Raw genomic sequence first — 27,971 nt, forward strand, 5'->3', positions numbered from 1 at the left:
GATTATTTTTAGTTTTAATTTTAGTTAAATAAGAATCTAGGGGAAAATTCTAGCAAATAATACAATTGAGCCACAGACTAACAACGAAGAGCCAGGGAAGATATTCCCTTTAGGATGAGAACAATGAACATTTATGCACTGAAAACATGTCCTTGACAACAGTCACCGTTTGGGTTTGAGGTAAGTACACCAATGTAATCCTCAGAAAGAATATTTCTGACATAAAAAGGCATCAGTAGTGTGTGGAAAGGGATGCTCTGCTGTCTCCCACCTCTTGCTCCAAGTCTGCGTCCTCCTCTGCTATTCCTCCTTCCCCCCTTTTCGTTTCTTCTCAATGAAACCGTGGAGAAAACAGAAATGGTGACACTGAGCCATATGTAAAAAATTCCCAATGAAGACCTTGATAAACACCTTTAAAACAGGCATTTTAAAGTTCTGGCCATTATCACAGTCCTTGGCGAATACTGACTCGCTGGCTTCTTTTCTTGTGAATCATCAGAAATCTCGAAAGTTCCAACAGGTGGTCTTCCAGAGGTTCTAAGTATTTTACTTACTGAAGAATGGATTTCTCCACTAACCTTATTATCTGTTTCATACCCTGCTGGCTACACTAGCAATATAAATTTAGTCTTCATAGATTAAAAAAAATATTTTTCTGTAGCAGCAAGTCTGTACCTTGAATGCTTTCAAGGGAGTGTGATGTTCCATCATGAATTAAATTATTTGCTCCTGAAGTAACTTCATTTGCAAAACGTCAGCAAAGTTCATAGTTCTCTATTAAAATTCGAGCCACTCTGTCATGTAAATACAGTTAGATGGTGAAATCTCACCACCTTCGTGGCAGTCATCAAAAACCTTTAGAAAAGAAAAAAGGTTACATTCAAACTCAAGTTTTAAAATTAGTATAGGTAATGTCTTAAATATCAACTAAAACTAAAAATTCTAACAAAATATCCAATATTTCAAGCATTTATTTAAAGCAATATTAAAAACAAAACTTTCAAAGTGAAAGGTTAGGTCCTGGAAGAGGACCTGCTCTGATCATGGAGTGAGACGGATACTGTTTGCCACAGCACTAAGCTGACTAGTCTACCTGTCCACTGGGCAGAAGGCAGGCAACGGTCCAGGATTGGAGATCTGTACACACAAATGACTTAATCTTAACTCATCAAGTGTTTCATATTTAGTCACCTTCCTTTTTGTGGAAGTGCTAAATAGAATTCCCAACAGAGTAGCCTTTTTTCTGGGAGTTGAAACCAGGGCACGAGCTGTAGACAAGAGAAAGCAGACAGGCAGTCCGAGAATATACACACCACAAGAGCAGGGACAGAGCCTGCAGCATGGGTGGGAACGAACAAATGACGAGCGTGAGCGTGCTACAAGGGAAAACACGTCACCTCCGGGTGTAAGGCCTGGTTGTCAAGTCTCAGCTGAATGCTCTCAATCTTCCTTGCCCTAAGTCCCCTCACACTAACTAATACCACTAGCTCCAAGGGTGCAGGAGGATTATGAGACCACAGACATTTTCAAAAACATGTCTGGCCCACAGCAGGTTCTCACCAAACCCCATTACCTTCCCTACTTAGGTGAAATGGTTAGCCCTCAGCAAAAACTGCATTTTGCAGGGAACTCTCAATGTATGCTCAATGTATGTGGCAGCCTGGATGGAAGGGGAGTTTGGGGGAGAATAGATACATGTATAAGTATAGCTGAATCGCTCTGCTGTGCATCTAAAACTATCACATGGTTAATCGGCTATACCCCAATAAAAAATAAAAGGTTAAGAAAAGAATTGTGCATTTTGGGATCAAGAGCAGAAAACCAATTTCCTTAAGGTGGTTATTATAGGGAAGAATGTAAGGTGATGACATGCTCACTAAAGGTCTGTCATCAAGGTTACATGGTGCTTTCAGCAGCTCCTGCTGGTACGTTAAGTTAGGTGGCATCTGCAGTTGCAGGCAGTAAAGTAGAAAGAGAAGCCATTTTAACTCACTGGGCAGAGTCCGCAGGGCGCCCGGACCAAGCCTGTGGGCGGGATGATGGGACTGACCGCCCGGTAGAGTTTCATGTGTCCGTCCACACTGCCAACGGTGCCCTCTTTGGCAGCAATGATCGTCATCTCTACTTTCCCATCATAAATGAGTGTATTCAAGATGGTCTCTATGTCCTCCATGGACAGCTCCACCTACAAAAGCAGTATGTTAGAAAGGACTCAAAACAAGAAGTCATCCTTCTGGAGGGTGCTGATAACAGTAAAAGGTCACAATTCTTGATGAAGTGGGGAAGGATTATGCTACAGTAACTGAAAGCACGAAGAAGTTGAACAATGGCCAGAGTGAGAGTAGACCACTCAGATTCCAGGGATACAGCACTGAGCTCACTGCTGAGCTTGACATCTGCTGATGTCTTCGCCCTCCTAAGGAGGATCTAGACTTGTCACATTTCTTTAGCAAGAATCTGATGGAGATTTATAAAAATGCTTAAGCAGAAAGGTACTTTAGACAGCAAATAGTCCAAATTCCTGTGTTGTTTTTTTTTAAATAAAAGAGAACTGGAGAGCAGAAATGAAAATGACTTGTCCAAGCAGCCACTTCAGCATCTTCTCTGATGGTGAGGGGCAAGTAAGCACAGTGTCCATATGTACAGATCTTCGAAAGAATGTGCTGACAGTGCCACTTACATCTCCTAAGTAGGAAGCTACCAATAAATGGCAACCGATACTAATGACGGATGTTTGGCACATATGTTGAAATGTCCCCAGGGGAGTCAAGAACTTGTCAGAACAGACTTTTGCATCTGATAGTGAAATGCATGGCCAGGCTTCCACCCTGCTGCTCTGGAGCCCAAGCTCAAGGACATACAGTTCAGAAAGTGCCTGACGGCCAGGACTGCCTTTGCCTGCCTGGCTTAGGACAGTGGGTTCTACATTTTGCGGGTTCTGTAGAATGTACACAGGTATCACCTGAGAAGAGGGTCTGGGCCAGATGTGTTTAGAATACAGTGTAAACCATATCCCTACAATGAAGCAAAAGTTTTTAAAAAATAAGATGAAAATTAGAGACTGAGTTCTGACCTTACTGATTCCCAATTCGCAGATATACTTCCACACTTCATGTGATGAAGCAAATGAACTATTTCTTTGTATCATTGGATTCTGTTTGCTTTCTCGTGCGGTTTCTGCCTATCAGGGTAGAAATATAAATTTCATAAAGAATACCAGTACCTTCTGAACACAATTTCTATAGAGGATAATCAACAACAGGACCTATTTTGTTTAGGAAAAAGGACCAATTACAGTATTTTCAATTCCTATAAGATACAATATGTATGATTAAACATTCCTTATGAAAAAACTTAAAAAAAAAAAAAGAAAAACCACTTGGAGGGATGTTTCCTCAGTTATGGCTCACCTTGGTTTGTAGGAATTTAAAACACTGTTGGTTAAGCACCTCCACAAATTCAGATTCAAAATCCTGGTCACTGTACCAGGCCCCACCTGTCACAGAGCGGTCTGGCTGCAGGTTATAGAGCATATACACCTTCTTTTTTGAGGCCTAGGGGAAAAAACCACACACACAGCAGATGGTTAAAAGGTAACAAAGCAGTTTTCCAAAACTAAGACTTAAAAACCCCAAAGCTTTATATTTCACACCAGTGTGGGATTTACAGAATTACTGTGACTACAGGACAGCATACCAAGTCGCCTTGTGCTTGGCTTCCCCTATTAACACCCGACATTATCAGAGTACATCTGTTACAGCTAATGGACTAAAGCAGTATCTCCAAATGGTCCAATATGAGCTACAATTTTGAAAATGTTTTTTGATCAGTTGTTTTAAATCATGACATAGCCGAAAGAACGATAAACACCTGAAATATCCTTGGAGCAATATACGTACAGCGAGCATTCAAGAGAAGAAAAGAGACTGTTACTCACTGCCACAGACTTAACGGCTTTGATAAGCTTTTTACTTTCCAAATTCTTTAGAATTTTGTTAATTTCTGTTAATGGCAAGTTGCTTTTGTATCGGATATCTCTGCTCCATATTCCTGTAAGAAAGTAAAGTAAAGTAAGTTTAATACTATAGGATTTGTGTTTCTTTTCCCATTGCTTATATCTCATTGTAAATCTAGCAAAATATGTATATAATCCTGGAGCATTGCTATAGGAAAAATGATGCACAGGTAAGAATCTCAGATAAAGTAACAAAAATATGCAAAAAAGTTGTATGCTCCATTTTCTAACTGGAAATTTCTTGGAATGCTAGCATGGCATCTTTTAAAAATCATATGATAAGGGACATTTTTCTAAAGGAAGGAAAATCTTGATGTCATTGAATTAACATACATTGGCCTTTCCGTGCCCTCCTACATTCCAGCCTCTCTTTTCTATAAATTTCACTTTAGATCATATACTGTGAAAAACAAACTTAAGTTTGGATCATGGTCAGTTGCCATCCTCAATGGAGAGCAATTAAAAAAAAAAACCTTTATGAGAGCATCTATGTATATTTATGTCCACTATACTTGGAAAACAGAAAGATTATAGTTCTTACAGTCACTAAGAACCTGTGCAGAAAGCTACGATTTTTCTTTCAAAGAACGTAATAAGTATTATACGTATAAAGGGAATTTATGTAAAAATATTTTGCTGTATTTTCTTCCCAACAAAAAGGCATAATAAGATAGAAAGATTTTGTTTTAAATAGAGAATGCTGTCTTCATATTTATTTTTAAAATGTAATTTAACTTCCTAACACATATAAAAATTGTACAATTTTAGGTTACATCATAATTGCTGAAGCTAATATCAATGACTCAAACAGGTCTCAAATTGTAATAACAGCAATTTAGATCCCGTACTTTGAGGGCGACAGGAGAGGAACTAAACAGCTGTGGAGGGAGCTACAGCAGACAATGCCATGGGGCACTAGGTGTCCCATGGTTTCCTACGAAAACCAAAGAGATGTGATGATCCACAATTTACAGATAAGAGGAAGAAACGAAGGCTTTCAAAATTTAGAAAGTGAGGATAAAAAAACCCTTCAGTTTTCATTTATTTGCTTCGGATAATACATGTACATGGTTCAGAATTCAGAAGTTTCTTTCCATCTCTGCCCATGGCCATCTAGTTCCTGCCTCCTTTGAGGCAACAACAGCATCACTCTTGGGTGTCCTTCAAACATATGTACATTATAAATATGTATATATATGCGTGTGTGAGTATGTGTGTTATATTTTCTTCTCCTTTGAACACAAAGTTCAGCAGACTGAACTGACTACTCTACACCGTGGGAAGCCAGGATCTCTGTCCCTAATATCTGGTCCGAGAGACAAGTTTTTTCTGCTTGTTCCTCTAAAACTTACCTTTATTTCCTGCATCCTCTATGATCTGATACACTAGTTTTTCTTGGTTATCTGATCCTTTCATTTTACTGCAGGGGAATAAAGCAGAATTAAAAAGGCAAAGAGGTACAGGCTAATCTAATCATCCATATAATCACTTAAAGGAATGAGTAGACAAGTCATCACATTGACTTATTTACCAAAAGGGCTTACCTTAAAAAGAATGAGACAGGGCTGTATGTACCAGAATGAAAAGATGTCCAAGATACAGTAAGTGAAAAAAACAAGTTGCAAAACAGTATGGATAGCATGATCCAAATTTGTTAAAAAAAAAAAAAAAAAAGAAAAGAGATTATATATAAATATATGGTATATAAATATATAATCATCTATATATATTTATATATACCTATAAGGAAGGATATATACCAAATTATTTAGAGTCACTATCTCTGGGAAATGGAACTCCTGTGGGAGGTGAGATGATTTGCAGGACCAGGTTTACATGATGCAATTCTGTATTGGCCTTTCCCACCCAAACATATATTACTTTTACAATATTAAAAATAAAAAATCAGGTGCTTACCCAGCATTCTGAGAATCCTTTATTCTATACAGAAGTCCTGTATTGCTCCTTAAGAGATCCAATTGACCCTAAAGTTTTGTTTTTTTTTTAAAGAAAGAAAATAGCAGTGAACTATTTTGGAGACATATCAAATCCAATGGCAACCATTAATGCACTCTTCAATATTTTACACAGACTAAAATATCCTACCTTGTATAATTGTCAGTTCCTCCCTCAAGTACTTAAGATTTTCCCTACATATCACATGTGATATGTATATTTTTTAAACTTAGCTCTTTATATCACCATTTCCTCAAATATTAATACATAACAATTTCCTACATGTTAGATCCTAGCCTAGTTATCAGATCAATGCATAAGAACTTTAAACAAGCAGCTTTAGAATAATAAAAATTCATATTCAAGTAAACTGAATAAATATAATAAAATACAACATCTTTAAAAAGTTCAGATAAAGGCTATTCATGCAAAAATATTTTGACATAATGATTCCATGGTTTTGCATTTCCTTGAGTCTGAACTTGTGAGAACGCCAATGGCTGTACCACTGGGCTCCTGGCAGTTCAGGGAAGCATCACTGAGAGAGGTTCCCATGAGTCAAGGCTGGGCAGACCCGTAACTTGGAATCAGGTTGGTATATGGGTGAACAGCAGTCCTTTCCCTCCCTCCCCCAGACTCCTAAGTGGAAAAAATTGAACCACAAAGCCCAATTTGGAAGTTTCATTTAGTTGTTTAATTTAGTTTATGAACGTTTAATGAACACCTGTCCTGGGAACATGTTTGGGGTGGGGAGGACAGACATGAATTCCAAGAGAGAACTCCACAGCTGATTTCAATACCATTGGGGTGGCATGAGGACAGAGCCAAGTGAAGGGGGGGATGGGCTCCCAGGAAAGCCGCTTTGGCCCAGCCTGTTGGTTCAGGGGTGCTGCCTGGAGTTGAGTCTTAGGATGAGGAGTCAGTGTGTGAGGAAAGGAGGAAGGGCCTTCTAAAGCAGGGAAGACAGCATGAGCAAAGGCCTGAGACACAGAACAGCGTGACGTGCCAGGGAACAGAGAACAAGCTGTTCCCTATGAAAACTAACTTGTGAGGCTGGGGGTGCAGAGAGATGAGGTCGGTGGGGAAGGCAGGGGCTCAGAGTGGTAAACCCTGGAGTCTGGATTTGAATCTCCAGAGCTGAGAGAAGGGTTTCTGGTGGGAGAGTAACTTGGTCAGAACTGCCTTTAAGACAGAGCAGGTTGCTCTGAGGCACACGCAGCAAGGAAGGCCGTTAAGATGCACCTAACAGTTCAAGTAGAAGCCAAGAGCCTGAACACATATAGGGGTGGGAGGAGTGAAAACAGGGGAACGAATTTGAAGATAGTTTAAGGCAACCCATGCCAGTATTCTTGCCTGGAGAATCCCACGGACGGAGGAGCCTGGTGGGCTATAGTCCACCGGGTTGCAAAGAGTCGGACACAACTGAGTGACTTCACTTTCATTTTCACTTTAAGAGCTAAAATCGGCAACACTAGTGATTTATTAACAATTACTCCCTTGCTTAAAATTCTTGAGTAGCTTCACCACTGCCCACTGCAGGACTGGCAACAGGTGACTGCTGAGGATAATTTTCAGACAGAAAGAAAAAGGCTGAAAATGGAGTCTGAGGACAAAAACATTTATCACCACACTTCCCAGCATCCCTTGCTCTATACTTCCAGAAGCTGAAGACCTTCACCATGGTGAAGCAACTAGAAATCACAACACTCCTTCTCTTTTGGTTAGAACAGGGTTCAGCAATCTGGTGCGCTGCTTTTTTTTTTTTTAATTGAAGTAATGTTATATTAGTTTCGGGTGTACAACATAGTGATCTCAAGTTTTTATAGACTGTACTCCACTTAAAGTTACTATAACATGTTGGCTATATTCCCTGTGTTGTACGACACATCCTGTTTCACCTCTTATGCCCCTCCCCACTTCCCTCTCCCAACTGGTAACCACTAATTTGTTCTCTGTATCTGTGAGGCTGTTTTGTTATTAACATATTCGTTTATTTTTTAGATTCTGTTGGGAAGCGTAGTACAAAATAGCCATATTAAGAAAAAGTCCTTGGGAAAATGGTGAAGGGCCAAAAGTACCTGGCTTTGTGTACTGCGGACAAAAAAAACATCTCCTGCCTTTGGTTATGCTTGGCGCCAAGATTTAATAATAAATAAATATGTTACTTGAAAAAACGGGTTATGGGATAAGCACATGAGTCACTTAGAACACGCTGTCCTTAAAATGTTTTTACTGATTATGTGTTAACCCCGTATGCGCTCTGCTGGCCGTATACTTTAAGCTCTTTGTTCCTGCTTCTATAAAAAAACTTGACTACAAAAATAAACTTGTCAGTCCTTACAAGAGACTGTCCGAGTGTCATTCTTTCAAGTTCGTCGCTTCCAAGTCCCGGGGAAAAAAATCCCCAACAGATTCCACACATAAATGATAACATATAGTATTTGTCTTTCTGACTTATTTCACTAATACCCTCCTCCAGGTCCATCAATGCTATTGCAAATGGCAAATTTCATTCTTTTTTTTACAGTTGAGTAGTATTTCATTGTATGTATATGTATGTGTGTATATCTCTATCTATATATATATGCTAAATCTTCATTATCCACTCATCTGTTTTTTTTGTTTGTTTGTTTGTTTGTTTTTTCCCACTCATCTGTTGATGGGACAGTTAGGTTGCTTTCACATTTGGTTATTGTAAATAATGTTTCTATGAACATTTGAGAAGTGAAGTTGCTCAGTCGTGTGCAACTCTGTGCAATCCCATGGACTGTAGCCTACCAGGCTTCTCCGTCCATGAAATTTTCCAGGCAAGAGTACTGGAGTGGGTCGTCATTTCCTTCTCCAGGGGAACTTCCCGACCCAGGGATCCAACCCGGGTCTCCCACTTGGCAGATAGACGCTTTACCCACTGTGCCACCAAGGAACATTTGGGTGCATATACCTTTCTGAATTAGTCTTTTTGTTTTCATTGATATATATACCCAGGAGTAGAATTGCTGGATTGTATGATAGTTCTATTTTTAGTATTTTTGAGGAACCTCCATACTGCTTTCCTTAGTGGTGGTAACAATTTACATCCCACCACCTACAGAGTACAAGGATTCCCTTTACTCCACATTGCCACCAACATTTGTTGTCTGTGGTCTTTTTCATGATAGCCACTCTGACAGGTGTCAGATGATACCTTATTGTTTTGATTTGCTTTTCTCTAAAAATACTGCTACAGTTTCTGTCAGAGCATGTTCTGCCTATGTTTTCTTCTGGTTTTACGGTTTCTGATCTCACTGTTAGGCCTTTAATCCATCTTGGAGTTTGTTTTTATATATGGTGTGAGAAAATGTCCTAATATCATTGTTTTACATGTGGTTATCCATTTTGCCCAGCACTACTTGTTGAAGAGACTCTTTTCCCCATTATGCATTGTTTCCTCCTTTGTCTTAATTGACCATTAAGTGGATGGGTTTATATCTGGGCTTTCTATTCTGTTCCACTGATCTATATGTCTCTTTTTATGCCAGAATCATACTGTAGTACGGTCTGAAGTCAGGGAGCATGATACCTCCAGCTTTGTTCTTTTTCTCAAGATTGTTGTGGCTATCTGGACTCTTTTCTGTTTCACATGCATTTTTGTATTATTTGTTCTAGTTCAGTAAAAAGTGTCCTGGGCATTTTTATAGGGATTGCATTAGATCTGTAGATTGCTTTGGGTCATATGGACATTTTAACAATAGTAAATCCTCCAGTCCATGACCATTGGATATCTTTCTATTACTTTGTAGTATTTTCAATTTCCTTCATCAGTGTTTTAGAATTTTCAAAGTTAGGTCTTTCACCAGTTTGTCTCTAGCTGTTTTACTCCTTTTATGTTACTTCTAAAAGAGACTGTTTTCTAGCTTCTTCTTTTTGATAGTTCATTATCAGTGTGTAAGAAAGCAACAGATTTCTGTATATTAATCTTGATCCTGCAAGTTTACTGCATTCACTTATTAGTTCTAATAGCTTTTTTGACTGAAACTTTAGCATTTTCTTTATATAGTATCAAGCCATCTGCAAGTAAGGACAGTTTCACTTCTTCCCATTTGTATGCTTTCTTTTTCATATCTGACTGCAGTGGCTAGGACTTCCAATACAATGCTAAATAGAAGTGGGGAGAGTGGGCCTCCTTGTCGTCCTCCTGATTTTTTCTTTCTCTTTGGCCGTGCCTCACAGCTTGTGGGCTCTTAGTTCTCCAACCAGGGACTGAACCTGGCTCCTGGCAGTGAAAGTGCCAAGTCCTGACTACTGAACTACCAGGGAATTCCTGTCTTCCAGATTTTAGAGGAAAGGTTTTCATCTTTTCACCACTGAAGATGATCTTCTCTGTGGATTTGCCAGAAACAGTCTTTATTATGTTGAAGTATGTTCTCTCTATACCAACTCTGATAAGTTTTTATCATGAATGGATGTTGAATTTTGTCAAATGTCTTTTCTGCATCTGTTGAGATGATCATGTGACTTTTAAGCTTCCTTTTCATGTGGTGTATTATACTAACTGATTTGTGCATACTGAACCATTTTTGCATTCTTATAATAATTTCCATTTGATCATGGTGTATGATTCTTTTTGTATATCATTGAATGTGGTTCACTAATATTTTGTTGAGGATTTCTACATGTATATTCATCAGAGACACTGGCTTCTGATTTTTTTTTTTTTTTTTTACTATTATCTTTGTCTGATTTTGGTATCAGAGTAATGATGGCCTTGTAGAATGAATTTGGGAGTGTTTCCTCCTTTTCAAATTTTTGGAATGGTTTGATAAGTATAGGTATTTGCTCTTCTTTATATGTTTGGTAGAACTACCCTGTGAAGCTATCCAGTCTTGGACTTTTCTTTGCTGGGAGGCTTTGATTAATAATTCAATTTTACTACTAAAATTGAATTAGTAATCAGACAATTACAATCTGGTCTGCAGAAATTGTCTATTTCTTCCCGATCATCATGTTTATCCCTTAGCTGTTTATTGTAGTTATAGTTGATTTTTCCATTTTTGTCTTTTAATCTTCATATTAGTTTATGTATTTAAGCCAAAGCCTTTACTATATATTTGTCTTTACTAGCAGCAAGACGGAGAAGGCAATGGCACCCCACTTCAGTACTCTTGCCTGGAAAATCCCATGGACGGAAGAGCCTGGTAGGCTGCAGTCTGTGGGGTTGCTAAGAGTTGGACATGACTGAGCGACTTCACTTTCACTTTTCACTTTCATGCATTTGAGAGGGAAATGGCAACCCACCCCAGTGTTCTTGCCTGGAGAATTCCAGGGACGGGGGAGCCTGGTGGGCTGCTGTCTCTGGGGTCACACAGAGTCGGACACGACTGAAGCGACTTAACAGCAGCAGCAGCAAGAAGTAAACAGAAGGTGGGAACAGATTATGCCTAAATGTACATGTATGCCAGTATGTACCTTAGTGACAAATTACTAAATATAACAGTTAAAATACAATTATTTGTCTTGTAAAAATGCATATTACTTCTTTCTTTGGTTTAGGGAGTCTGAGCTGTTTCCTGGTTTGAAGTCTTATCAGTCACAACCTACCACACTTTTGAGAATGGTTTCATTCTACATAACAGAAAGTAATGACAATCACAACATATAAATAATTACATGAACTAGATGGATTCACCTTACCATGGACAACAGTCTATTGATGGCCACTGCCCGCTGCTGGGCTTCTATATGCGGCATTTCATTCTGAATTACTTGGTCTGTGATTCCATGAGGGAACTGGTGACATAATTCTATAATCCTAGGAACAAAAGAATTAATGATATTCATGTTTTTACCTAGTTCAAGAGTCAGTAGGGAAAAAATATAGGCAGAACAGTTTAGAAGTGTGCCTTTTTTCACATTTGACAGATAATCTGGGTTTCTACAATGGTTCTGAATGAAAGCACGTTAAAAATGAGGAAGATGTTTTTGAAGTACACGTTTGCATTTTTATTGTATTTAAGAGAAGCATTTCTTATTCATATGAACTTTAAATTAGGACAAAAGTCAAATGAAAACACAGAAAAACACATTAAAGCTGAGGCTTCAATTTTCTCAGATGCAACAAGTATGACAAAGTGAAGAGACAGTGCCTTGGGTAGCCATAAGTCTGTAAGCAGGAGGCAGATCAAACACTTCTGGAGGGAAGTCAAAGTTTCTTTAGGACAATTCACCACAACTGGGACCTGTCTTTGGAATTATCCCTAACAAACAAAAATAAACCTCGAGTTTCACCTTGTCACAGGATCATCATGTGTGTTATTAATAACAGTTTAAAAAAGCTGGGGTCTTTATAAATTCTGTTCAGTGCACGGTAGAGAATATAAAATTGTAAGATGCTTCAGTTCAGTTTTCACCCGCTCAGTCGTCTCCGACTCTCTGCGACCCCGTGGACTGCAACACGCCAGACCTCCCTGTCCATCACCAACTCCCGGAGTTTACTCAAACTCATGTCCATTAAGTCGGTGACGCCATCCAACCATCTCATCCTCGTCGTCCCCTTCTCCTCTCGCCCTCAGTCTTTCCCAGCTTCAGGGTCTTTTCAAAAGAGTCAGTTCTTCGCATCAGGTGGCCAAAGTATTGGAGATGCTTTGGGAGATGCTTTGGGTAAGCGTAAGATGCGTTGGGTGCCCTAAAACCTTCACTTAATTATCGCGCTCAAACCGTTTGGTGTCTGTTGCTTCATAATCGAAAACTGCACCCTAAGTCTGGTTAAACCTTCCGTCACGGGAGTTCCTTGGTAACAAGGGCGATCCTGGATCAGAACGTGTTTACACCAGTACCCCATGGAGTCGCAAGGAGTCTGACACGACCAAGCGACTAACACTTTCCCGGGGGGAAACGCCGAGTCTTCACTCTGGGCGTGGATCACTTTAAGGAAAGGTGCGCCTGAGTAGACAGCTTCCCTGACAGACCCAGGGAAAGGCCGGCCACACAATCTCGTCAACTGTCCGACTCGCTCTGAACTTCTTAAGAGTGCCGTCTTCCGGAGACGGGAGAAAGGTCCGGGAGAAAGGGGGCCTCCAGAGGCGGGAAACGAGCCTCACTCCCCGATTTACCTGTTTTCGATTTCCACCGGATCCGCGTCGGGCGGCTGCACCTTCACCTTCACCTCGGCCATGAGGGCGCAGGTGCCGGGACCTTGGAGGAAGAGACCCCTCCGGGCGGCCGGACTGCGAGCCGAGGGAAGCCGGACAAGGGTAAAGACAGCGCTCGGCCGGCGCTAGGGGCTTTCTTCCTCAGGTCGCAGGCGGTCCTTCTTTGCCGGTCGCCTAGAGGTGGCCAAGTCGCGCCTGCGCCGCTTCACGCTCGCGCGCGCAGTTCTAGTATTTTCATTCTGGTATTTCGTTCTGGTATTTCCAGAAAATCAGAGACTGTCGCACGAACGAGCCTGGTTCTCATTTTGAGTTGGGAGGCCACCTTGTAGCGCTTTCCAACCTCTGTGAAGGCAAGTCCTCGGACGCCTACGGTTAGGCCTGAAGAAAGGAGAGCTCTGCTGCCGCCTGTCTCCGGGCCAACCGCAGGGGCGGAGCTAGTTGCTAGGAAGCGGGTTCCTGCCAATCACCTGCCCAGCTCCCGGTGGGCGGGGCGCGGCTCGCAGCGTCTTGGTAACCCGTACCGCCGCAGTGAAGGAGAGGACCAAGGGCGGTGAGCGGTGGGCTGCCTCGGTGGGGGCTGCGGAGGTACCCAAGGGGTCCCGATCGGGTCCTGGTGGCTGGGGGAGGGGGAGGGAGAGAAGGGCATCCTTCGTTCAGCCGAGTTGTGGCGGTGTCCTTGGCTGCACCTGAAGGACGGAGACGGGGACCAGACGGGGTTCCGGAACCGGGCGGTGAGGGGCAGTCTGGATGGAGGGATGGCGGGGTGGGGGATGCTGTTGACGCAGTCGGGCCTAGCGGATCGATCTACGGATGGATCCCCTTCGCTCGGGGCCCACTGGCCTACGCACTGTCAGCCTTTCAAGGACATCGCCTAGTCGCCGCAGGAATTATTCCCCACCCCACCCCCGCCCCCGCCCCCGCCCCCGCCCCCAGACGTTTTTATTTTGAACTAATTTTTAACCATTTTTTAATTTTAACTGCCTCTCACGTAAATGAAAACGTGAGGATGAGCACGCTCCAGAGCCCTTCTGCAGGGGCTGTCGCGCTATCCGTATATGTATCTGCAATTTAAATTCTTAGCCTCCGACCTGGAACTATCCAACCAGGCATTAAATTCACCCCTTAAATTAGCCATCCCACATTTGGGTTATAGTCTGTGACAAACCTCAAACCACAGAGACGTTCGGGGCAGTTTTATTTATTTATTTAAAAAAAATTTTTTGGCGTCATGTCATGCGTGGCTTGCAGTAACTTGGTACCCCCACCAGAGATTGAACTAGAGCCCCTGCAGTGAAAACATCAAATCCTAACCACTGCACAGTTAGGGAATTTCCAAGGCAGCATTGTTTAGAATAAAACCCAAAACTGAAAAGAAAATAATAAATGCCCAATCACAAATTGATAAATAAGATTATGTAAGTATTTGGAAAATTGTAAATAATAGGGGAGGGTACAAGAAGTACTCTATAAAAATTGAATTTAAATGTAGATTTTAACTGAGTAAAACCTATGCGTCCATTATCATTGAAATTTGAACAGACCATCCGAGATGTAAATGGTTTTTAAGGTGTGGGATTTCCCCCCTAAATCCTTTATGTATTAATAATTATGAACACTCCCACACCCAAGAAAAAAATCACTAAGACCTCCATACTTGTACTTAATTACTTATAAATACAGTAGATGGAATGGGAGACTGTTTTAAGGTGTGGGTCCCCCCCTCCCCAAATCCTGGGTGTATTAATAATTATGAACCCTCCCATCCCCAAGAAAAAGATCACTAAGACCTCCATACTTATACTTAATTACTTATAAATACAGGAGATGGAGTGAGAGACTTCTGTGTTCATTCCTCACTTTTTATATCCGTGCCAGCTTTCTTCTGGCTGAGGCGTGACCCTCTGTCATTTTCTAAAGTTTCTTTTGCAGCTTTCACAGGCACGAACCAACTGATGACAACTGCAGGACTTTGAACATGGAGCTTTCCCAAGGGAGCTGGCTCTAAATGAACATTTCATGCTACATACAAAGTTACTTCTGTTCCTCTTGTGTGTTGTCTTGCCTGAAGTCAAGAGAGGTGGTGTACTAAAAAGAGGCAGGTCAGACTGGTAATGATCCAGGGATTGCTTAGGTCTGGTCATCAGTGATGATCTCTGCTCTGACATGTGCATTTAATGTGCTCACTTTAAATTTTATTCCCCCATCACATACACTCCTGCTTTTCCCCCCCAAAGTGAGGTAAATACTCAAGTAATCAAAAGCCCACACAAGATCTCAACAGCAAAAATACAGCAGAGACAATAATTATTTCCATTAAAAATGGTATTTGGGGACTTCCCTGGTGGTCCATTGGTTAAGACTTTGCCTTCCAGTGCAGAGGGTATCGGCTCATTCCCTGGTTGGGGAGCTAAGATCCCACATGCCTTACAGCCAAAAAACATAAAATAGAAGCAATGTTGTTACAAATTCAATAAAGACTTTTAAAAATGATCCACATCAAAAAAATTTTTAAATTATATTACACATGACGTTGTAAATCAACTATACTTCAATTTAAAAAAAGACGAACTGAAATGAGTCTCCCAAAAAAGAAAAAAAAAATGATATTTGTAGATGGTAGAGGAACAACATTCTCTTTAGTTTTTACTAGTCTTATTGTATTTGAATGAGATACTTCTCTTCAGTGTCTATTCACATATAGGTGTCCATTGGAATTTATTTTCATCCACTTTTTTTTTAATGTAAGGAGGGAAAATGACAGCTGGTTCAGTGTGTGTCCCTCAAATCATACCCCTGCGGGTGCCTCAGCCCGGAAAAGCCAACCATGAAATTGATAACAATACGCTTTTGGAAATGAAATCAGGTAAGAATCAAGTGTACTGAAATTGTTTAAAATAACCCTGCCATGTTCTCTATATTCATCTGGTTGTTGATTTACCCTCTTTGCATCCTTTCTATAATCAGGATCTTGGGATGAATGTAAAACTTTCAAAATTTGAAACAATGTTGGTTTCTAGAGTGGCATTTATATAGGTTACAACAGCTGGCTCTTGCCAACCTTCCATTTGTGTTGGAAAGATTTGCAGCAATGCCATGACTTACTTTAGCCAGGTTAGGATGTCCCATTGCTTCCCCAGACTTTCCCAGGATTCTCCGTGTTTTTCTGGGATATCAGTTTGACGTGCTAACACAGGCTTCCCAGTCATACAGGTTGGAGAGTGAAGAATCCTGGCTTTGAAAACATCTAGTGATCTTCAGTACATTCCTCAGCCTTTCTTAGTCTGTCTCTAGACTGTAAGAGACTGATAATATTATCTATAGTTTAGAGTCATCATGAGGATTAATGAACTGATGTGTGATGTGAGGCACACAGGTTCTGGCACATGGTGATGCCAAAAGACATCACAGCTATTTCTGCTGAAATAAAGCAGTGAATGTGTTTCTTTTTCATGCCAGAAACACACACACACACTCATTTACATATGTAATAAACATAAAGAGAAGGAAAAGTTTTATAGATAAAACGTATGAACAATTACTTGTTTAAAACAGACTCTTGATTTGCAGCCACATGGATGGACCTAAGAGATGACCATATTAAGTGAAGTTAGTCAGAAAAAGACAAATATTATATGATATCACATATATTTTGACTCTATAAAAAAATGGTACAAATGATCTTACTTACAAAACAGAAATAGACTCACAGACATAGAAAACAAACTTATGGTTACCAAAGAGGGTAGGAGGAGATAAATTCAGAGTTTGGAATTAACAGGTACACAGTACTATATATAAAATAGATAAACAACAAGAACCTATTATATAACACAGGGAACTATATTCAATATCCTGTAATAGCCTATAATGGAAAAGAATCTGAAAAAGAAAAAACTATATACATACGTATAGCTGAATCACTTTGCTGTACATTTGAAAGTAGTACAACATTATAGAAAAATAGATTTCAATTTTTTTAAATAGAAAAATTAGACTTCAATTAAAAAATAGACTCTGAGACTCCAGTTACATATTTGAATAACAACTGATGTGCATACAAACTATATGTACCGATGATGTGACACCTAGGCTTCCTAGACTGAGAGGTCCAAATAAGAATATATATATTATACTCTGTCTTCCTTTTTGTTAAAAGTTAATATTATTTTTAAAATTCCTCAAACCAAAATTCAAGTCTTAATATATGTGCTTGTAACCCTCAGGAGAAGTTGGGTAATGATTGACAAATGATGACAGGGTATCCAATTTCTCTAATATCTGAAATGTCTAATAAATGAAAGATTCTGCAATTCAGTGCCAAAAGTAATAATATCCCAATAGGAAAAATGGACAAAGGATGTGAAAAGACATTTTATAGGAAAGGAAATACGTGTTTTAAACATATGAGAATATGCTCCTAGTCACCCTTCACTTGATTGCTGAGCAGAGCTTGTCCTCTGCTTTATTTACTCCCTTGCACTTAATCACCACTTAACAAATTCTATGCAGTCGTTTCCTGTTTGTGTTTTTTTTTAAATTATGAGAGGAAGGACTTTGGTCACATGTATTTCCAGTGTCTGAAACAGTGTCTGGCATGTAATAGGCATTTGGTAAATACTTGTTGAATGAGTGAGTGAATCTTACTCAAAATACAAGAAATGTGAGTTAAAGCTATGAGATACTTTTTTTTAACCTGGGAAATAGAAATGAAATATCAGCAAAATAAAAGAAAAAATGATCACACATGATATGGTTGAGATGGTGGGTTAACATGCACTTCCATTCCCTGCTGGTAGCAGGGTGAATTGTTTCAATGTCCATGGAAGGAAGTTTGGCAACATTAACCAAAATTACAAACTCGCATCGCTTTTGACTCAAGAACAGTACTAGTTCTACATATTTTGCAGATATACTTATAAAAAGAACTCTTTGCAGGGTTATTCATTACAATGTTTGCAATAGCAAAAGTAAAAAAGAAAGAAAAGGAAAAGAAGATGGTTTATATGTTCATCTGTAGGGATTGGCTGTTGGCCAGTGATTCATCCATTGGAATAGAATGCACTGCAGCCATAAAGAAGAATGGGGTGCTTTTGAATGGAGCAATATAGGACAATATACAGATACAATGTTAAATGAAGAGAAAAAGGGTGTGAAACGGCATGATATGCCATTTGGATGTACAGAGAGGGGGAGATTTAAAAATATGTACGTATATGCTTGTATGGATGTAAACTACATACATACATTGGAAGGACAGTTGATATTATTGGTTGCCTTTGGGCAGCTGATGGGGGCAGGGAGCTTGGAGGGAAAGTTTTCATTGTATATCCTTGTTTGACCTTTTGAATCTTGGATCATCTGAATTTATTACCTTTACCTTTATTACCTTATTACCTGTATTAATTTTCCCAAGAAGTGCACGAATCATTTACCAAGTCCAAATAAAATGTAACAAAACCATTTTTTAAGCAATGCTCAAAAATGAAAAATTAGCTTCTGCTTTCTAAGTAGACACTGTGGCTTTAAACCCCTGCTTGGTTTGTATCAGTGCTCTGTCAAAGAGGCAAAATGCCATAGTGGTTCAAGAGCATGGCCTGTGAGCAACTAAGACCCAGCACAGTCAAATGAATAAATAAAAAAAAATTTTTTTAATCCCTCCTGTTTTAAAAAGAAATGAGCCTGGTCAACAGATCCAACTTCCCAGAAGTCAGATCAAAATTCTGCTGTCATTTACCAGATTTCTTAACCTCTCTGGAACTCAGTTCCCTCATCTATAATGTGGGTATAAAATAGGACCTATCTCATAAGGTTGTACTGATAAAATTAGTTAATTCACGTAAAGCACAGTGCCTGGCACAAAAAACTCTATTGTTAGTTATTGTTATTCACTTCTACAGTATATATTTTTTAAAAATCTCATTAAATAACTGATCCCTAGGCATTATTCAGGGACTTGCTACTTTAGTGTTAATTCTAGATATCCTGTTTTGGGTTTTTCAGACACCCCGGATGTCAACATATATTATACTCTGGATGGCAGCAAACCTGAATTCCAAAAGAAAATTGGTTATGGTGAAAACACTACCTTTAAGTATACGAAGCCTATTACCCTGCCTGATGGAAAAATACAAGTTAAAGCTATCGCAGTCACTAAGTAAGTCAAGAGCATAATGACTGGGATGATTTATATTTATTATGTTTTAACTTTACTCATTTCAATGAGAATCGGTGCTGGATTATAAAGACACTAAAGAAAAAGTTATCTTAATTTCAGCATATGTCTGTAACCTTTGTGTTTGTCTTTTATTGAGTTATGCTGTAAAATACACATATTTTCATACATAATTAACATGAGGAAAAGTTTTATGGATAGAACATATAAACAATTACTTGTTTAAAACAGATTCTGGATTTGCAGCCACATGGATGGACCTAGAGATGATCATATGGGTAAAAGGGTATAGTTCAGTGAAGTGCAGTGTATATTAATACTGTTTTTAGTCTGAAATCCACACTGGGATTTTGGGAAAGTGAAAGAAAGTGAAATCGCTCAGTCATGTCCGACTCTTTGTTTGCTACCCCATGGACTGTAGCCTGCCAGGCTCCTCCATCTGTGGGATTTTCCAGGCAAGAGTACTGGAGTGGGTTGCCATTTCCTTCTCCAAAGGAAGAGCCTTTTCAGGGTTTGGGACCTCCGAACAGATTTGTCTTGAGGAAAATGCTGCTTTTAATAGATGGTTCTTTTATTCCCCAGGACATGGCCTATGACCACCATGGTTCTCCATCTGATTTTGTACTGACTTTATTGCCCTTCAAAGCTACCATCATCTTGATTTGTTAAGTGTTAGCTAATTCATTCTTTTCTTTGTCCTTTCTTTCCTAGTCAACACTTTTTTTTCAGTTTCAAGTATAGAGATACCATTTAATTTGGTAAACTTCACCGTGGGGTGTAGAGAAAAAAGATCCTCAAATGCTTTGCAGATTAGTCTGTGATAGAGGAATTATTTTGTGCCACAAAACAGGTTTGGCCACATTTCTGGAAGACTAATACTGGGGCTGGCCCAGGTAATTTAAATCAGACTCCAGGCTCCCCCTGCTGGCTAAACTACTGCATGGCCTTTTAAGCTACAAATTCTACAATGATAATTGCTTGGCATTAAAAAAAATTTTTTTTAATAATAAAATGAAAACAGAAAAAAACCCTGACACATGATTATTCTTTATTAAAAATTGGGATCTGTGGCTTTTCCCACTTGCCAACCCATTTCTACTGAAACAAGTCATCTCAGTTATTGAAAACTAATAAGCTGATTACTCTGGTGCGTCATGCTGCAAGGTGACAGTAAAATGAAGTCGCGATCAATGACTTTGTAGTTCAAAGGAGTTAATAGAGCTTCCAGCAGAGTCTGAAGAATAAGGACACTGTTTATGCGTCTCACCATCTTGTTCTGTGCCCACTAAGTGTCTGCTCTGAAATGCTGTTAGTATTTCAGATGTGCTCAGCTTAGGAAAAGTACCTATACAAAAAAATTTTGAAAGTTAGTGCTTGTATCTAATTGTGATAAAATAGTTCTTTATGGAAATCATGCAGCTTTGTTCAAGTCTCTGTGTCTAGGTTTTTCAGGCCATTAGTTTCTTAATAAGGAGAAAACGGCCTTTAGATAAGACTGTTAACAATGAAAGGTCTTTAACATATTAAGAGGAAAACCTGTGGTCATGAAGTTTTGAATGATATACAAAAATATTTGTGATATAGTCAGTGAAAAAAAGTAGTATGTAAGATGACACACTAGTATTGTGACACTTGCAAAAATACACAGAGGACTTTCCTGGTGATCCAGGGCTTGAGAATCCTCCTGCCAATGCAGGGGACACAGGTTTGATCCTTGGTCCAAGAAGAACCTTCAGAGATGCTGCAAAGTAACTAAGCCTGTGCTCCACAGTAAGAGAAGCCACTGCAGTAAGAAGCCCATGCACCACAATGAAGAGCAGCTCCCTCTTGCTGCAACTAGAGAAACCCTGCTGCTGCTGCTGCTGCTGCTGCTAAGTCACTTCAGTCATGTCCGACTCTGTGTGACACCATAGCCAGCAGCCCACCAGGCTCCCCTGTCCCTGGGATTTTCCAGGCAAGAGTACTGGAGTGGGGTGCCATTGCCTTCTCCAAGAGAAACCCCGCATGCAGCAACAAAGACCCTGCATAGCCAAAATGAATAAGTAAATAATTTTGCAAAATACACAGAGATAGAAAAGGGCAGTGATCTGCAAGTTACTGGGAACCAGGCTTCTGCTCAGAGCCAGCCAGGCCGTAAACCTGACCATTCCTCAGGATTCAAATGGTCCCTGGATGGAGATGTTTGTGATGTGAAGAAGTTATCTTATTAGGAGGACACTGTATCTTGGATAACAGGCCATGAGCCAATGATGATGAGCATCCAGGTGAGATGGATGCTGAGGTGAATGAGTTAAACAAGCAGTTCATCTAAAAGACTTTCTATATCTACATCCAGATACCTGTGTCTGTAAATTTGGTTTGTTACTAAGAATAACAAAACACATGCTTCCCCAAAAGTTAGCCACCCATAAGTCTCTCCAGCCAGTGAGCATGCAAGTACCCACTGATCATGTTATTTCTTAAATACTGTCACTCACTGATAGGTAGTGGCTGTTCAGACCAGTTGTATATTTCTGAGAATTGTCTTCTCCTTCTAAAAATGTGGCTTAAGACTTTGACATGGCTTAATGGTAAACATTTCTTAGGGCTTCCCTGGTGGCTCAGACAGGAAAGAATCTGCCTGCAATGCAGCAAACCTGGGTTCGATCTCTGGGTTGGGAAGATCCCCTGGAGGAGGGCATGGTGACCCACTTCAGTATTGTTGCCTAGAGAATCCCATGGACAGAGGAGCCTGGTGGGCTACAGTCCATGGGGTCACAAAGAGTCAGACACGACTAAGCAACTGAGCACAGCACAGCAAACATTTCTCAACTGTTTTGGAACTGATGTCTATTCATTTCTGGATGTTTACTTAACCAAAGAATTTTAAGTGTTTTGGGACACTTAAAGTTTCAAGAATTTTAAAAAATGTAAAAAAATCAACATGTAAGAAATCTGAGAAATTGCAAAAGAAATAATGAAACAGATAAAAACACATCAAAGGCCAATAGGAAAATCAACGAGCAAAGCAGATAAAGGACACTGAAGGCAGACACCAACTTGAGATATAAGAGTATTAAGTTCCTGGGCAGATCAAGCAGAATCCCTTGTGTTCTAGCTGTGAGCTTTCAGTGCAAATTAGTGAGAGTGAGAGTTAAACATACCAGACAAATACACCAAAGTGTGGTCACAAGGATGTGGCAGAGGCTGCAGGCTGCTCCCAAAATCTGTGTTGCTTTCTTCAAGAACCATAGAAGCTTCCCTGGTGGCTCAGTGGTAAAGAATCCGCCTACCAGTGCAGGAGACACGGGTTTGATCCCTGGTCCAGGAAGATTCCACATGCTGTGGAGCAACTAACCCCATGCGCCACAACTATTGAGCCTGTGCTCTAGAGCCTGGGAACCACAACTACTGAAGCCTGCACGCAACAAGAGAAGCCACTGAAATGAGAAGCCCGCTCAGTGAAACTAGAGAGTAGCCCCCACTCACCACAACCAGAAGCAGCCTGGGAAGCAGCAAAGACCCAGCGCAATGAAAACAAAACAAAATTATTTTAAAAATAAAATAAGTAAAGTTTATTTTTTTTTAATAGAGCCTGAGATTTTTAGCAGGACACACATGTGTTTTCAGTCCTCCTTGAAGCTAGCAAGAGCCCCGTGAATGCACGGGATGTGGCCAGTAAATGCATGTGGAAGTGACATGGCAGTTTCTAGATTGTGCCCTGTAGGAGGAGGCAGGCCGTGGTTCCTGCCAGCTGGAATGTGGCTGTGGTGATCAGCCACGTTGGGTCACAAGGACGTGTCATGTCCTAGATATGATGGGGCAACAGGGTAGAAAGTCAACCCTAGGCCCCAGGCACCATGTCTCCCCTGCATAGCTCTGGGTGCGTTATAGCCCATTGCTATGGTTTTTCCAGTGGTCATGTATGGATGTGAGAGTTGGACTGTGAAGAAAGCTGAGCACTGAAGAATTGATGCTTTTGAACTTTGGTTTTGGAGAAGACTCTTGAGAGTCCCTTGAACTGCAAGGAGATCCAACCAGTCCATTCTAAAAGAGATCAGTCCTGGGTATTCTTTGGAAGGACTGATGCTAAAGCTGAAACTCCAGTACTTTGGCCACCTCATGTGAAGAGTTGACTCATTGGAAAAGACTCTGATGCTGGGAGGGATTGGGGGCAGGAGGAGAAGGGGACGACAGAAGATGAGATGGCTGGGTGGCATCACCGACTCGATGGACATGAGTTTGAGTGAACTCCAGGAGTTGGTGATGGACAGGGAGGCCTGGTGTGCTGTGATTCATGGGGTCACAAAGAGTCGGACACGACTGAGCAACTGAACTGAACTGACCTGACTCTGTTTAAGCCAGTGTTGTTTTGATTCTGCATTACAACAATCAAGCCTGTATCCCAATACACCAGGAACACATCTCAAGCAAATACCTACAGAGAACATATTCAAGGGTACAGGTGATCAAAACAGGCCAACAGTGTCAAGCGTCAGCGAGTGTGTGGAGAAACTGGAACTCTCAAATGATGCCACTGGGGATGTAAATGGAACAACCACAGGTCGCAGTTTCTAAAAAGTTAAACTCACTGACCATCTGACCCAGTGGTTCTGCTCCAGTATATCTGTCCACATATATGGCTGGACCAGCCCTTGTTGTTCTTCTTATGATTCCAAAAGGCCCTCAGAGTAATCATCAAGGAACTTGGAAAGAGAAGAAGTTTATTACCTACAAGTCCTGGGGATTATGTGGCACCCAGTGAGGTCACAAATACAAAGAGATGGGGGCGGGGGGAGAGAAGAAAGGACAAATCACAGGCCAAGGGTCTGCTTTTATTAGGGTTGAAGGCGGGGGGCTGAGGTGTTCCATGGGCTCAGTCTTCATTGATGAATTTTGAATGTATGAGCAAGAATTTACAGTGGGAAGAGAAAAAATTGCCCAATTGGTCAGTCATGGAAACCAACCAAGATCTCTAAAATAAAAGGGCTTCCATGGCGGGGCAGTGGCTGGATCTTCATCTGGTCCTGTGGCTGGTGATGTGTTTACTCAAGAGCACCATCTTTGAAGTGGATGCCTCAGCAAAGCCTAAGTCAGGCGCCTCATTACAAGCAAGAGAAAACCCAACCTCAGGGGCTCATACTATAAAGATTCATACGTGAATACTCATAACAGTATTAAGTACTGTAACCTCCAAACTGGCAAAATCCAAATGACTGCCCATTGGGGAATGGATAAACAAACTGTACATCTGTAAAATGGAATGCTACTCAAGAATAAAGATGAAGGAATTGCTGACACGTGGCAACTACGTAGGTGAACCTCAGGAACAACAAAAAAAAGGACAAGTAAAGGCAGCCAGACATGTGAGACTGTATTTGTAGGATTACATTTATCAGCATGGCAACCCACCCCAGTATTCTTGCCTGGAGAATCCCATGGATAGAGGAGCCTGGAGGGCCACAGTCCATGGGGTCACAAAGAGTCAGACATGACTGAGCAACTAAGCTCAGCACAGCACAGAAAAGGCAAAACTATGAAGACAGGAAGCAGATCAGTGGTTGCCTGGTGTAGGAGGTGGAAGTGAGGAGTAACTAGAAACAGGTTGTTGTAACACTGGACTGTGGTGGTAGGTGCACAGTTGTATAAATGTATGGAGTATCATCAAATTATATACCTAGAGCAAGTGCATTTTATGTCATGTACATTATACCTCAGTAAAAATGTTTAGAAAAATAAAGAGTATATAGATGAGCTGCTGGTGCTGAGGGGAAATCACCTCCAGAATTTACTTCTGGCCACCTCTCTGTTGGTTTCTCATGGGACTTCTATTGCATCATGGAGGAACAAGATTAATTGTCAAATATTATGAATAAATTGAAAACTGGCTAGTATTTGGGGAATAACAGTTAAATCTCCCAGGGCAGTGTATATTATGCTACCCACAGTTGGGATAAGGAAAATTCCCATAACTTATGTGGAATGACTGATATACAGGTAACCTCATTCTTTGCTTCAGAATAGTTTCAGGATTAAGGTATGACATCTTTATGGTGAATGTGGTAGATAGTCCTCCAAATGGCCCCCCAGTGAGCCATGCCTCCCACAGTATCCCCTCCTTCTGAATCTGGGCTGGCCCTACAACTTACTTTTGACCAAGAGAATGCTCCAGATATTACGCTAAGGCCAGACCACAAGAAGCCTTGCAGTATCTGCTCTGGTCTCTTGGAACATAAATGCTGGGAGAAGCCAGCCACCTTGTAGGAAGTCTTTGATTTACCTGAGACCTACTACTATGAGGAACCCCACATTCACCACCTGTAAAGGGAGATAGAAAGGGAAGGAGGGAGATGACTGGCAAGTCCCCAGCTGACTTAGAACCTGAGGGGAGAAACCATTTTGGACATCTGACTGAGTTGTACTTTCACTTGACTCTGGCCCAAGCTGACACCTGACTGCAACCACACGAGAGGTGGCAAACCCACACCTTTGTGTTCTAGGACATAATGTTTTGCAGTGGCTTGTTACATAGCAAGAGATAACTGAATAAGAGTAAGGTTAAGACCATAGAAATGGTAATATTTTGGTCTCTCCAATTTAAAATATTAATATAATAAATTCATTCTAGAGTCATCTTAATTGCTGGACACCTTGTCTTTGAACCTTTGTGTGACACGCAGACTTTTCCTGTTTGGAATAATTTTCAGAGACTGCAGAGAGAGTGCCATTGTCACAAAGGTGTTTCAGGTGGACTCTGTTCCACCAGATCCAGTCTCTCCAGAAGACACTGTGGAAAATGCTCTCAAGGACCCTCCGAAGCAGGCAAGTACTGACACAATGATGCATTTGAATTAATTGTCAAATATTATGATTAAACGATTCATTTGAATCGTTACCACATCCCTGGTCCCTTTCCTCAGTGGTCACATCTTCCCCTTCATTTACCCCCAGAGTCAGTCTGTCATTCATTTTCAGGTCCTTATCGTTGGGGTCACTCTCAACCACTGCACAGTATCTTTGCTGGTTTCCCACCTTTTGGCCAGTCCTCCACCCTGCCTGTTGGAGACTCCTCACTGGCATCTCTATCTAGGCTCCTGTGTCTTCTCCTCTTACCCTATGGAAGAAAGCAGAAACCCTCAGCCTGGCCTCTCAGAGCCAGTTTCTGTCCTCAGTCATCCTTTCCTGCTTTGTGACTCCCCAGTTTACGTTCCAGCTCAAACTCGATTGTGCATGCTGTGTTCTGTCTCTGCTCCCCTAGCTCCCAGGCCTTCTTTCATCAAGTGCTTTGATCACGTGATTACTCCGCTCCTTGTCTGTGTCCCCCATGTACTGTAAGCTCCCAGGCAGCAGAGAGCAATTCTGCCATACTCCATGTCCTGCATGGGGACAGGTAGGAGAGGGTGGAGGCATTTTTTGAAAAGAAGTATCGGGCTAGTAGGAGCCCTCAGTGGGCATGACCTTCAGTTATGTTGAAAGCTTCGTTTCCAGATACAAAGCCTCACCTCTTTAGAGAATGAACTACACCTATCTAGAAAGGACATTTGAAACTCTAGTCCTTGGGTTCTGGGCATCAGTGGGATGGATCCCAGGGTCAGAGGGTGGGCCAGCCCACAGTAAGGCAGTTAAACAGAAAGTCTCAAACTCTCGTTGGGGTGATGGGAAGTGTTTTGGGGGAGTCCCTTCAGCCTAACAGTTAACCAGAGGACAGCAAAGAGGCCGTGGGACCAGAGCGGTGGATGCAGGCATGGTGTGGGGCCCACTTGTGACCAGGGGTCTACACTGGCCGAGAGGCAGCCAGCAGGGGTTGAGCCAACATGTACCAGCAGGTGCTCAGGCTTCAGCCAAGCATGAGGGACTGACCCTGAGGAGAAGGAAGCTAGAGAGAAGCATGTCTGTGTTTCAGGGCTGTGTGTGGGAGGACAGTGGACAGAAGATCTGTCTGGGTCCGACCCCACCCTGTCTTTGCCCCCATAGTCTGGTGGTCCCTCCGTTGTCACTGTGCCTCCCAAGAGTGTGATGTCCTGCCTGTGTGCTGTCACCTGCCTCCAGGCTTGGCCACTTGACATGGAAGGGGCATCCCAAGCAGGCGTGCTGCCAAGCAAGCAGCCCGGAGTCAAAGCTGTGTGTGTGTCCAGACAGTGAGGCAAAGGTCACTTGGTGAAAATGACTCTGACCCCTTTCTAGTAAAGAAGTGCAGGCTGTGTCACCGTCTCTACTATGGAACTTCTAATTTTCATATCTAAACAGGCGGAGTCAAGTGATTGATACATAGTCTCTTCCCTCCTAGGAACTGAAAAATGGATTTGTTGAATCAAAAGGAAGGAAGAAATATAAGAATCCTGAAAGTAAACTGGGTTGGAATGTTAACCTTGGAAAGTTTCCAGGTATGAAGTGACAGGACGAAGATACGAGTTAATATTCTAAACCACCAAACAGGTTCAGGGCTTGTGTTCTTGTCTTCCGAGGGGTTGACTAAGAAACACCGGGACAGTACAGTAAGATCTCATTTGACTTTTAACGCCATCCTGGCTACAGGAGGGAGAGTCAAGCTATCCAGCAGAGTCAGATTTATCTATTCATTGCAACACGGGAGACTACGTGGTAGAGGAACCGTGGCCATCTCATCAACTAAAGTACAGACAACAGTTGCTGGGGGAAGGTGGGGTTTGGATGAAATTTAAATGAAAGAAGAGTTCTGATAGGTAGGCGAAGCAGAGATCAG

General features: G+C 41.3%; 2 protein-coding genes across 14 annotated transcripts in view; one reads left to right on the forward strand and one right to left on the reverse strand.

Annotated features, from left to right (window-relative positions):
- POLR3F (RNA polymerase III subunit F) lies at nucleotides 1–13,463 on the reverse strand. 2 transcript variants are annotated; one of them, XM_006077242.3, is made up of 10 exons: nucleotides 13,060–13,463; nucleotides 11,642–11,759; nucleotides 5,933–6,000; nucleotides 5,560–5,580; nucleotides 5,368–5,435; nucleotides 3,938–4,050; nucleotides 3,411–3,554; nucleotides 3,074–3,181; nucleotides 1,994–2,185; nucleotides 1–855 (listed from the first exon to the last, which is right to left on the reverse strand). In XM_006077242.3, exons 1-10 carry the CDS (start codon nucleotides 13,119–13,121, stop codon nucleotides 778–780), a joined length of 972 nt encoding a protein of 323 aa, XP_006077304.1. In that variant the 5' UTR covers nucleotides 13,122–13,463; the 3' UTR covers nucleotides 1–777. The 2 variants fall into 2 exon arrangements, with proteins under 2 accessions (XP_006077304.1, XP_006077305.1); XM_006077243.3 differs by lacking the exon at nucleotides 5,560–5,580 and having other exon boundaries at nucleotides 13,060–13,459.
- A 49-nt stretch (nucleotides 13,464–13,512) lies between these two features.
- The window catches only part of DZANK1 (double zinc ribbon and ankyrin repeat domains 1), a 52,237-nt gene continuing 37,778 nt past the window's right edge, over nucleotides 13,513–27,971 (forward strand). For 4 of the 12 annotated variants that reach the window (XM_044927996.2, XM_044927999.2, XM_044928001.2 and 1 more), the window contains exons 1-6: nucleotides 13,585–13,683; nucleotides 15,028–15,193; nucleotides 15,845–15,961; nucleotides 19,099–19,252; nucleotides 25,957–26,071; nucleotides 27,537–27,633. In XM_044927996.2, coding sequence (XP_044783931.1) covers nucleotides 15,115–15,193; nucleotides 15,845–15,961; nucleotides 19,099–19,252; nucleotides 25,957–26,071; nucleotides 27,537–27,633 — 562 coding nt within the window. In that variant the 5' untranslated portion in view covers nucleotides 13,585–13,683; nucleotides 15,028–15,114. Of the gene's footprint in view, nucleotides 13,684–13,808; nucleotides 13,830–15,027; nucleotides 15,198–15,844; nucleotides 15,962–19,098; nucleotides 19,253–25,956; nucleotides 26,072–27,536; nucleotides 27,634–27,971 lie in introns of those variants that run through there. The other 8 variants (XM_044927994.2, XR_006544576.2, XM_044927997.2 and 5 more) reach the window with 8 other exon arrangements.

This window comes from Bubalus bubalis, chromosome 14, assembly GCF_019923935.1.
Source record: "Bubalus bubalis isolate 160015118507 breed Murrah chromosome 14, NDDB_SH_1, whole genome shotgun sequence".
Classification (NCBI taxonomy): Eukaryota; Metazoa; Chordata; class Mammalia; order Artiodactyla; family Bovidae; genus Bubalus; species Bubalus bubalis.

What these genes read in the sequence shown, in the direction of transcription:
- POLR3F (XM_006077242.3), bottom strand. Translation starts at nt 13,121, where the DNA reads ATGGCCGAGGTGAAGGTGAAGGTGCAGCCGCCCGACGCGGATCCGGTG. An exon ending in AAGCCGTTAAGTCTGTGGCA is followed by an intron (nt 3,555 to 3,937) that starts GTGAGTAACAGT and finishes TTTTTCCCCTAG; the next exon opens with GCCTCAAAAAAGAAGGTGTA. An exon ending in CGCCCTGCGGACTCTGCCCA is followed by an intron (nt 856 to 1,993) that starts GTGAGTTAAAAT and finishes TCTTTTCTAAAG; the next exon opens with GTTTTTGATGACTGCCACGA.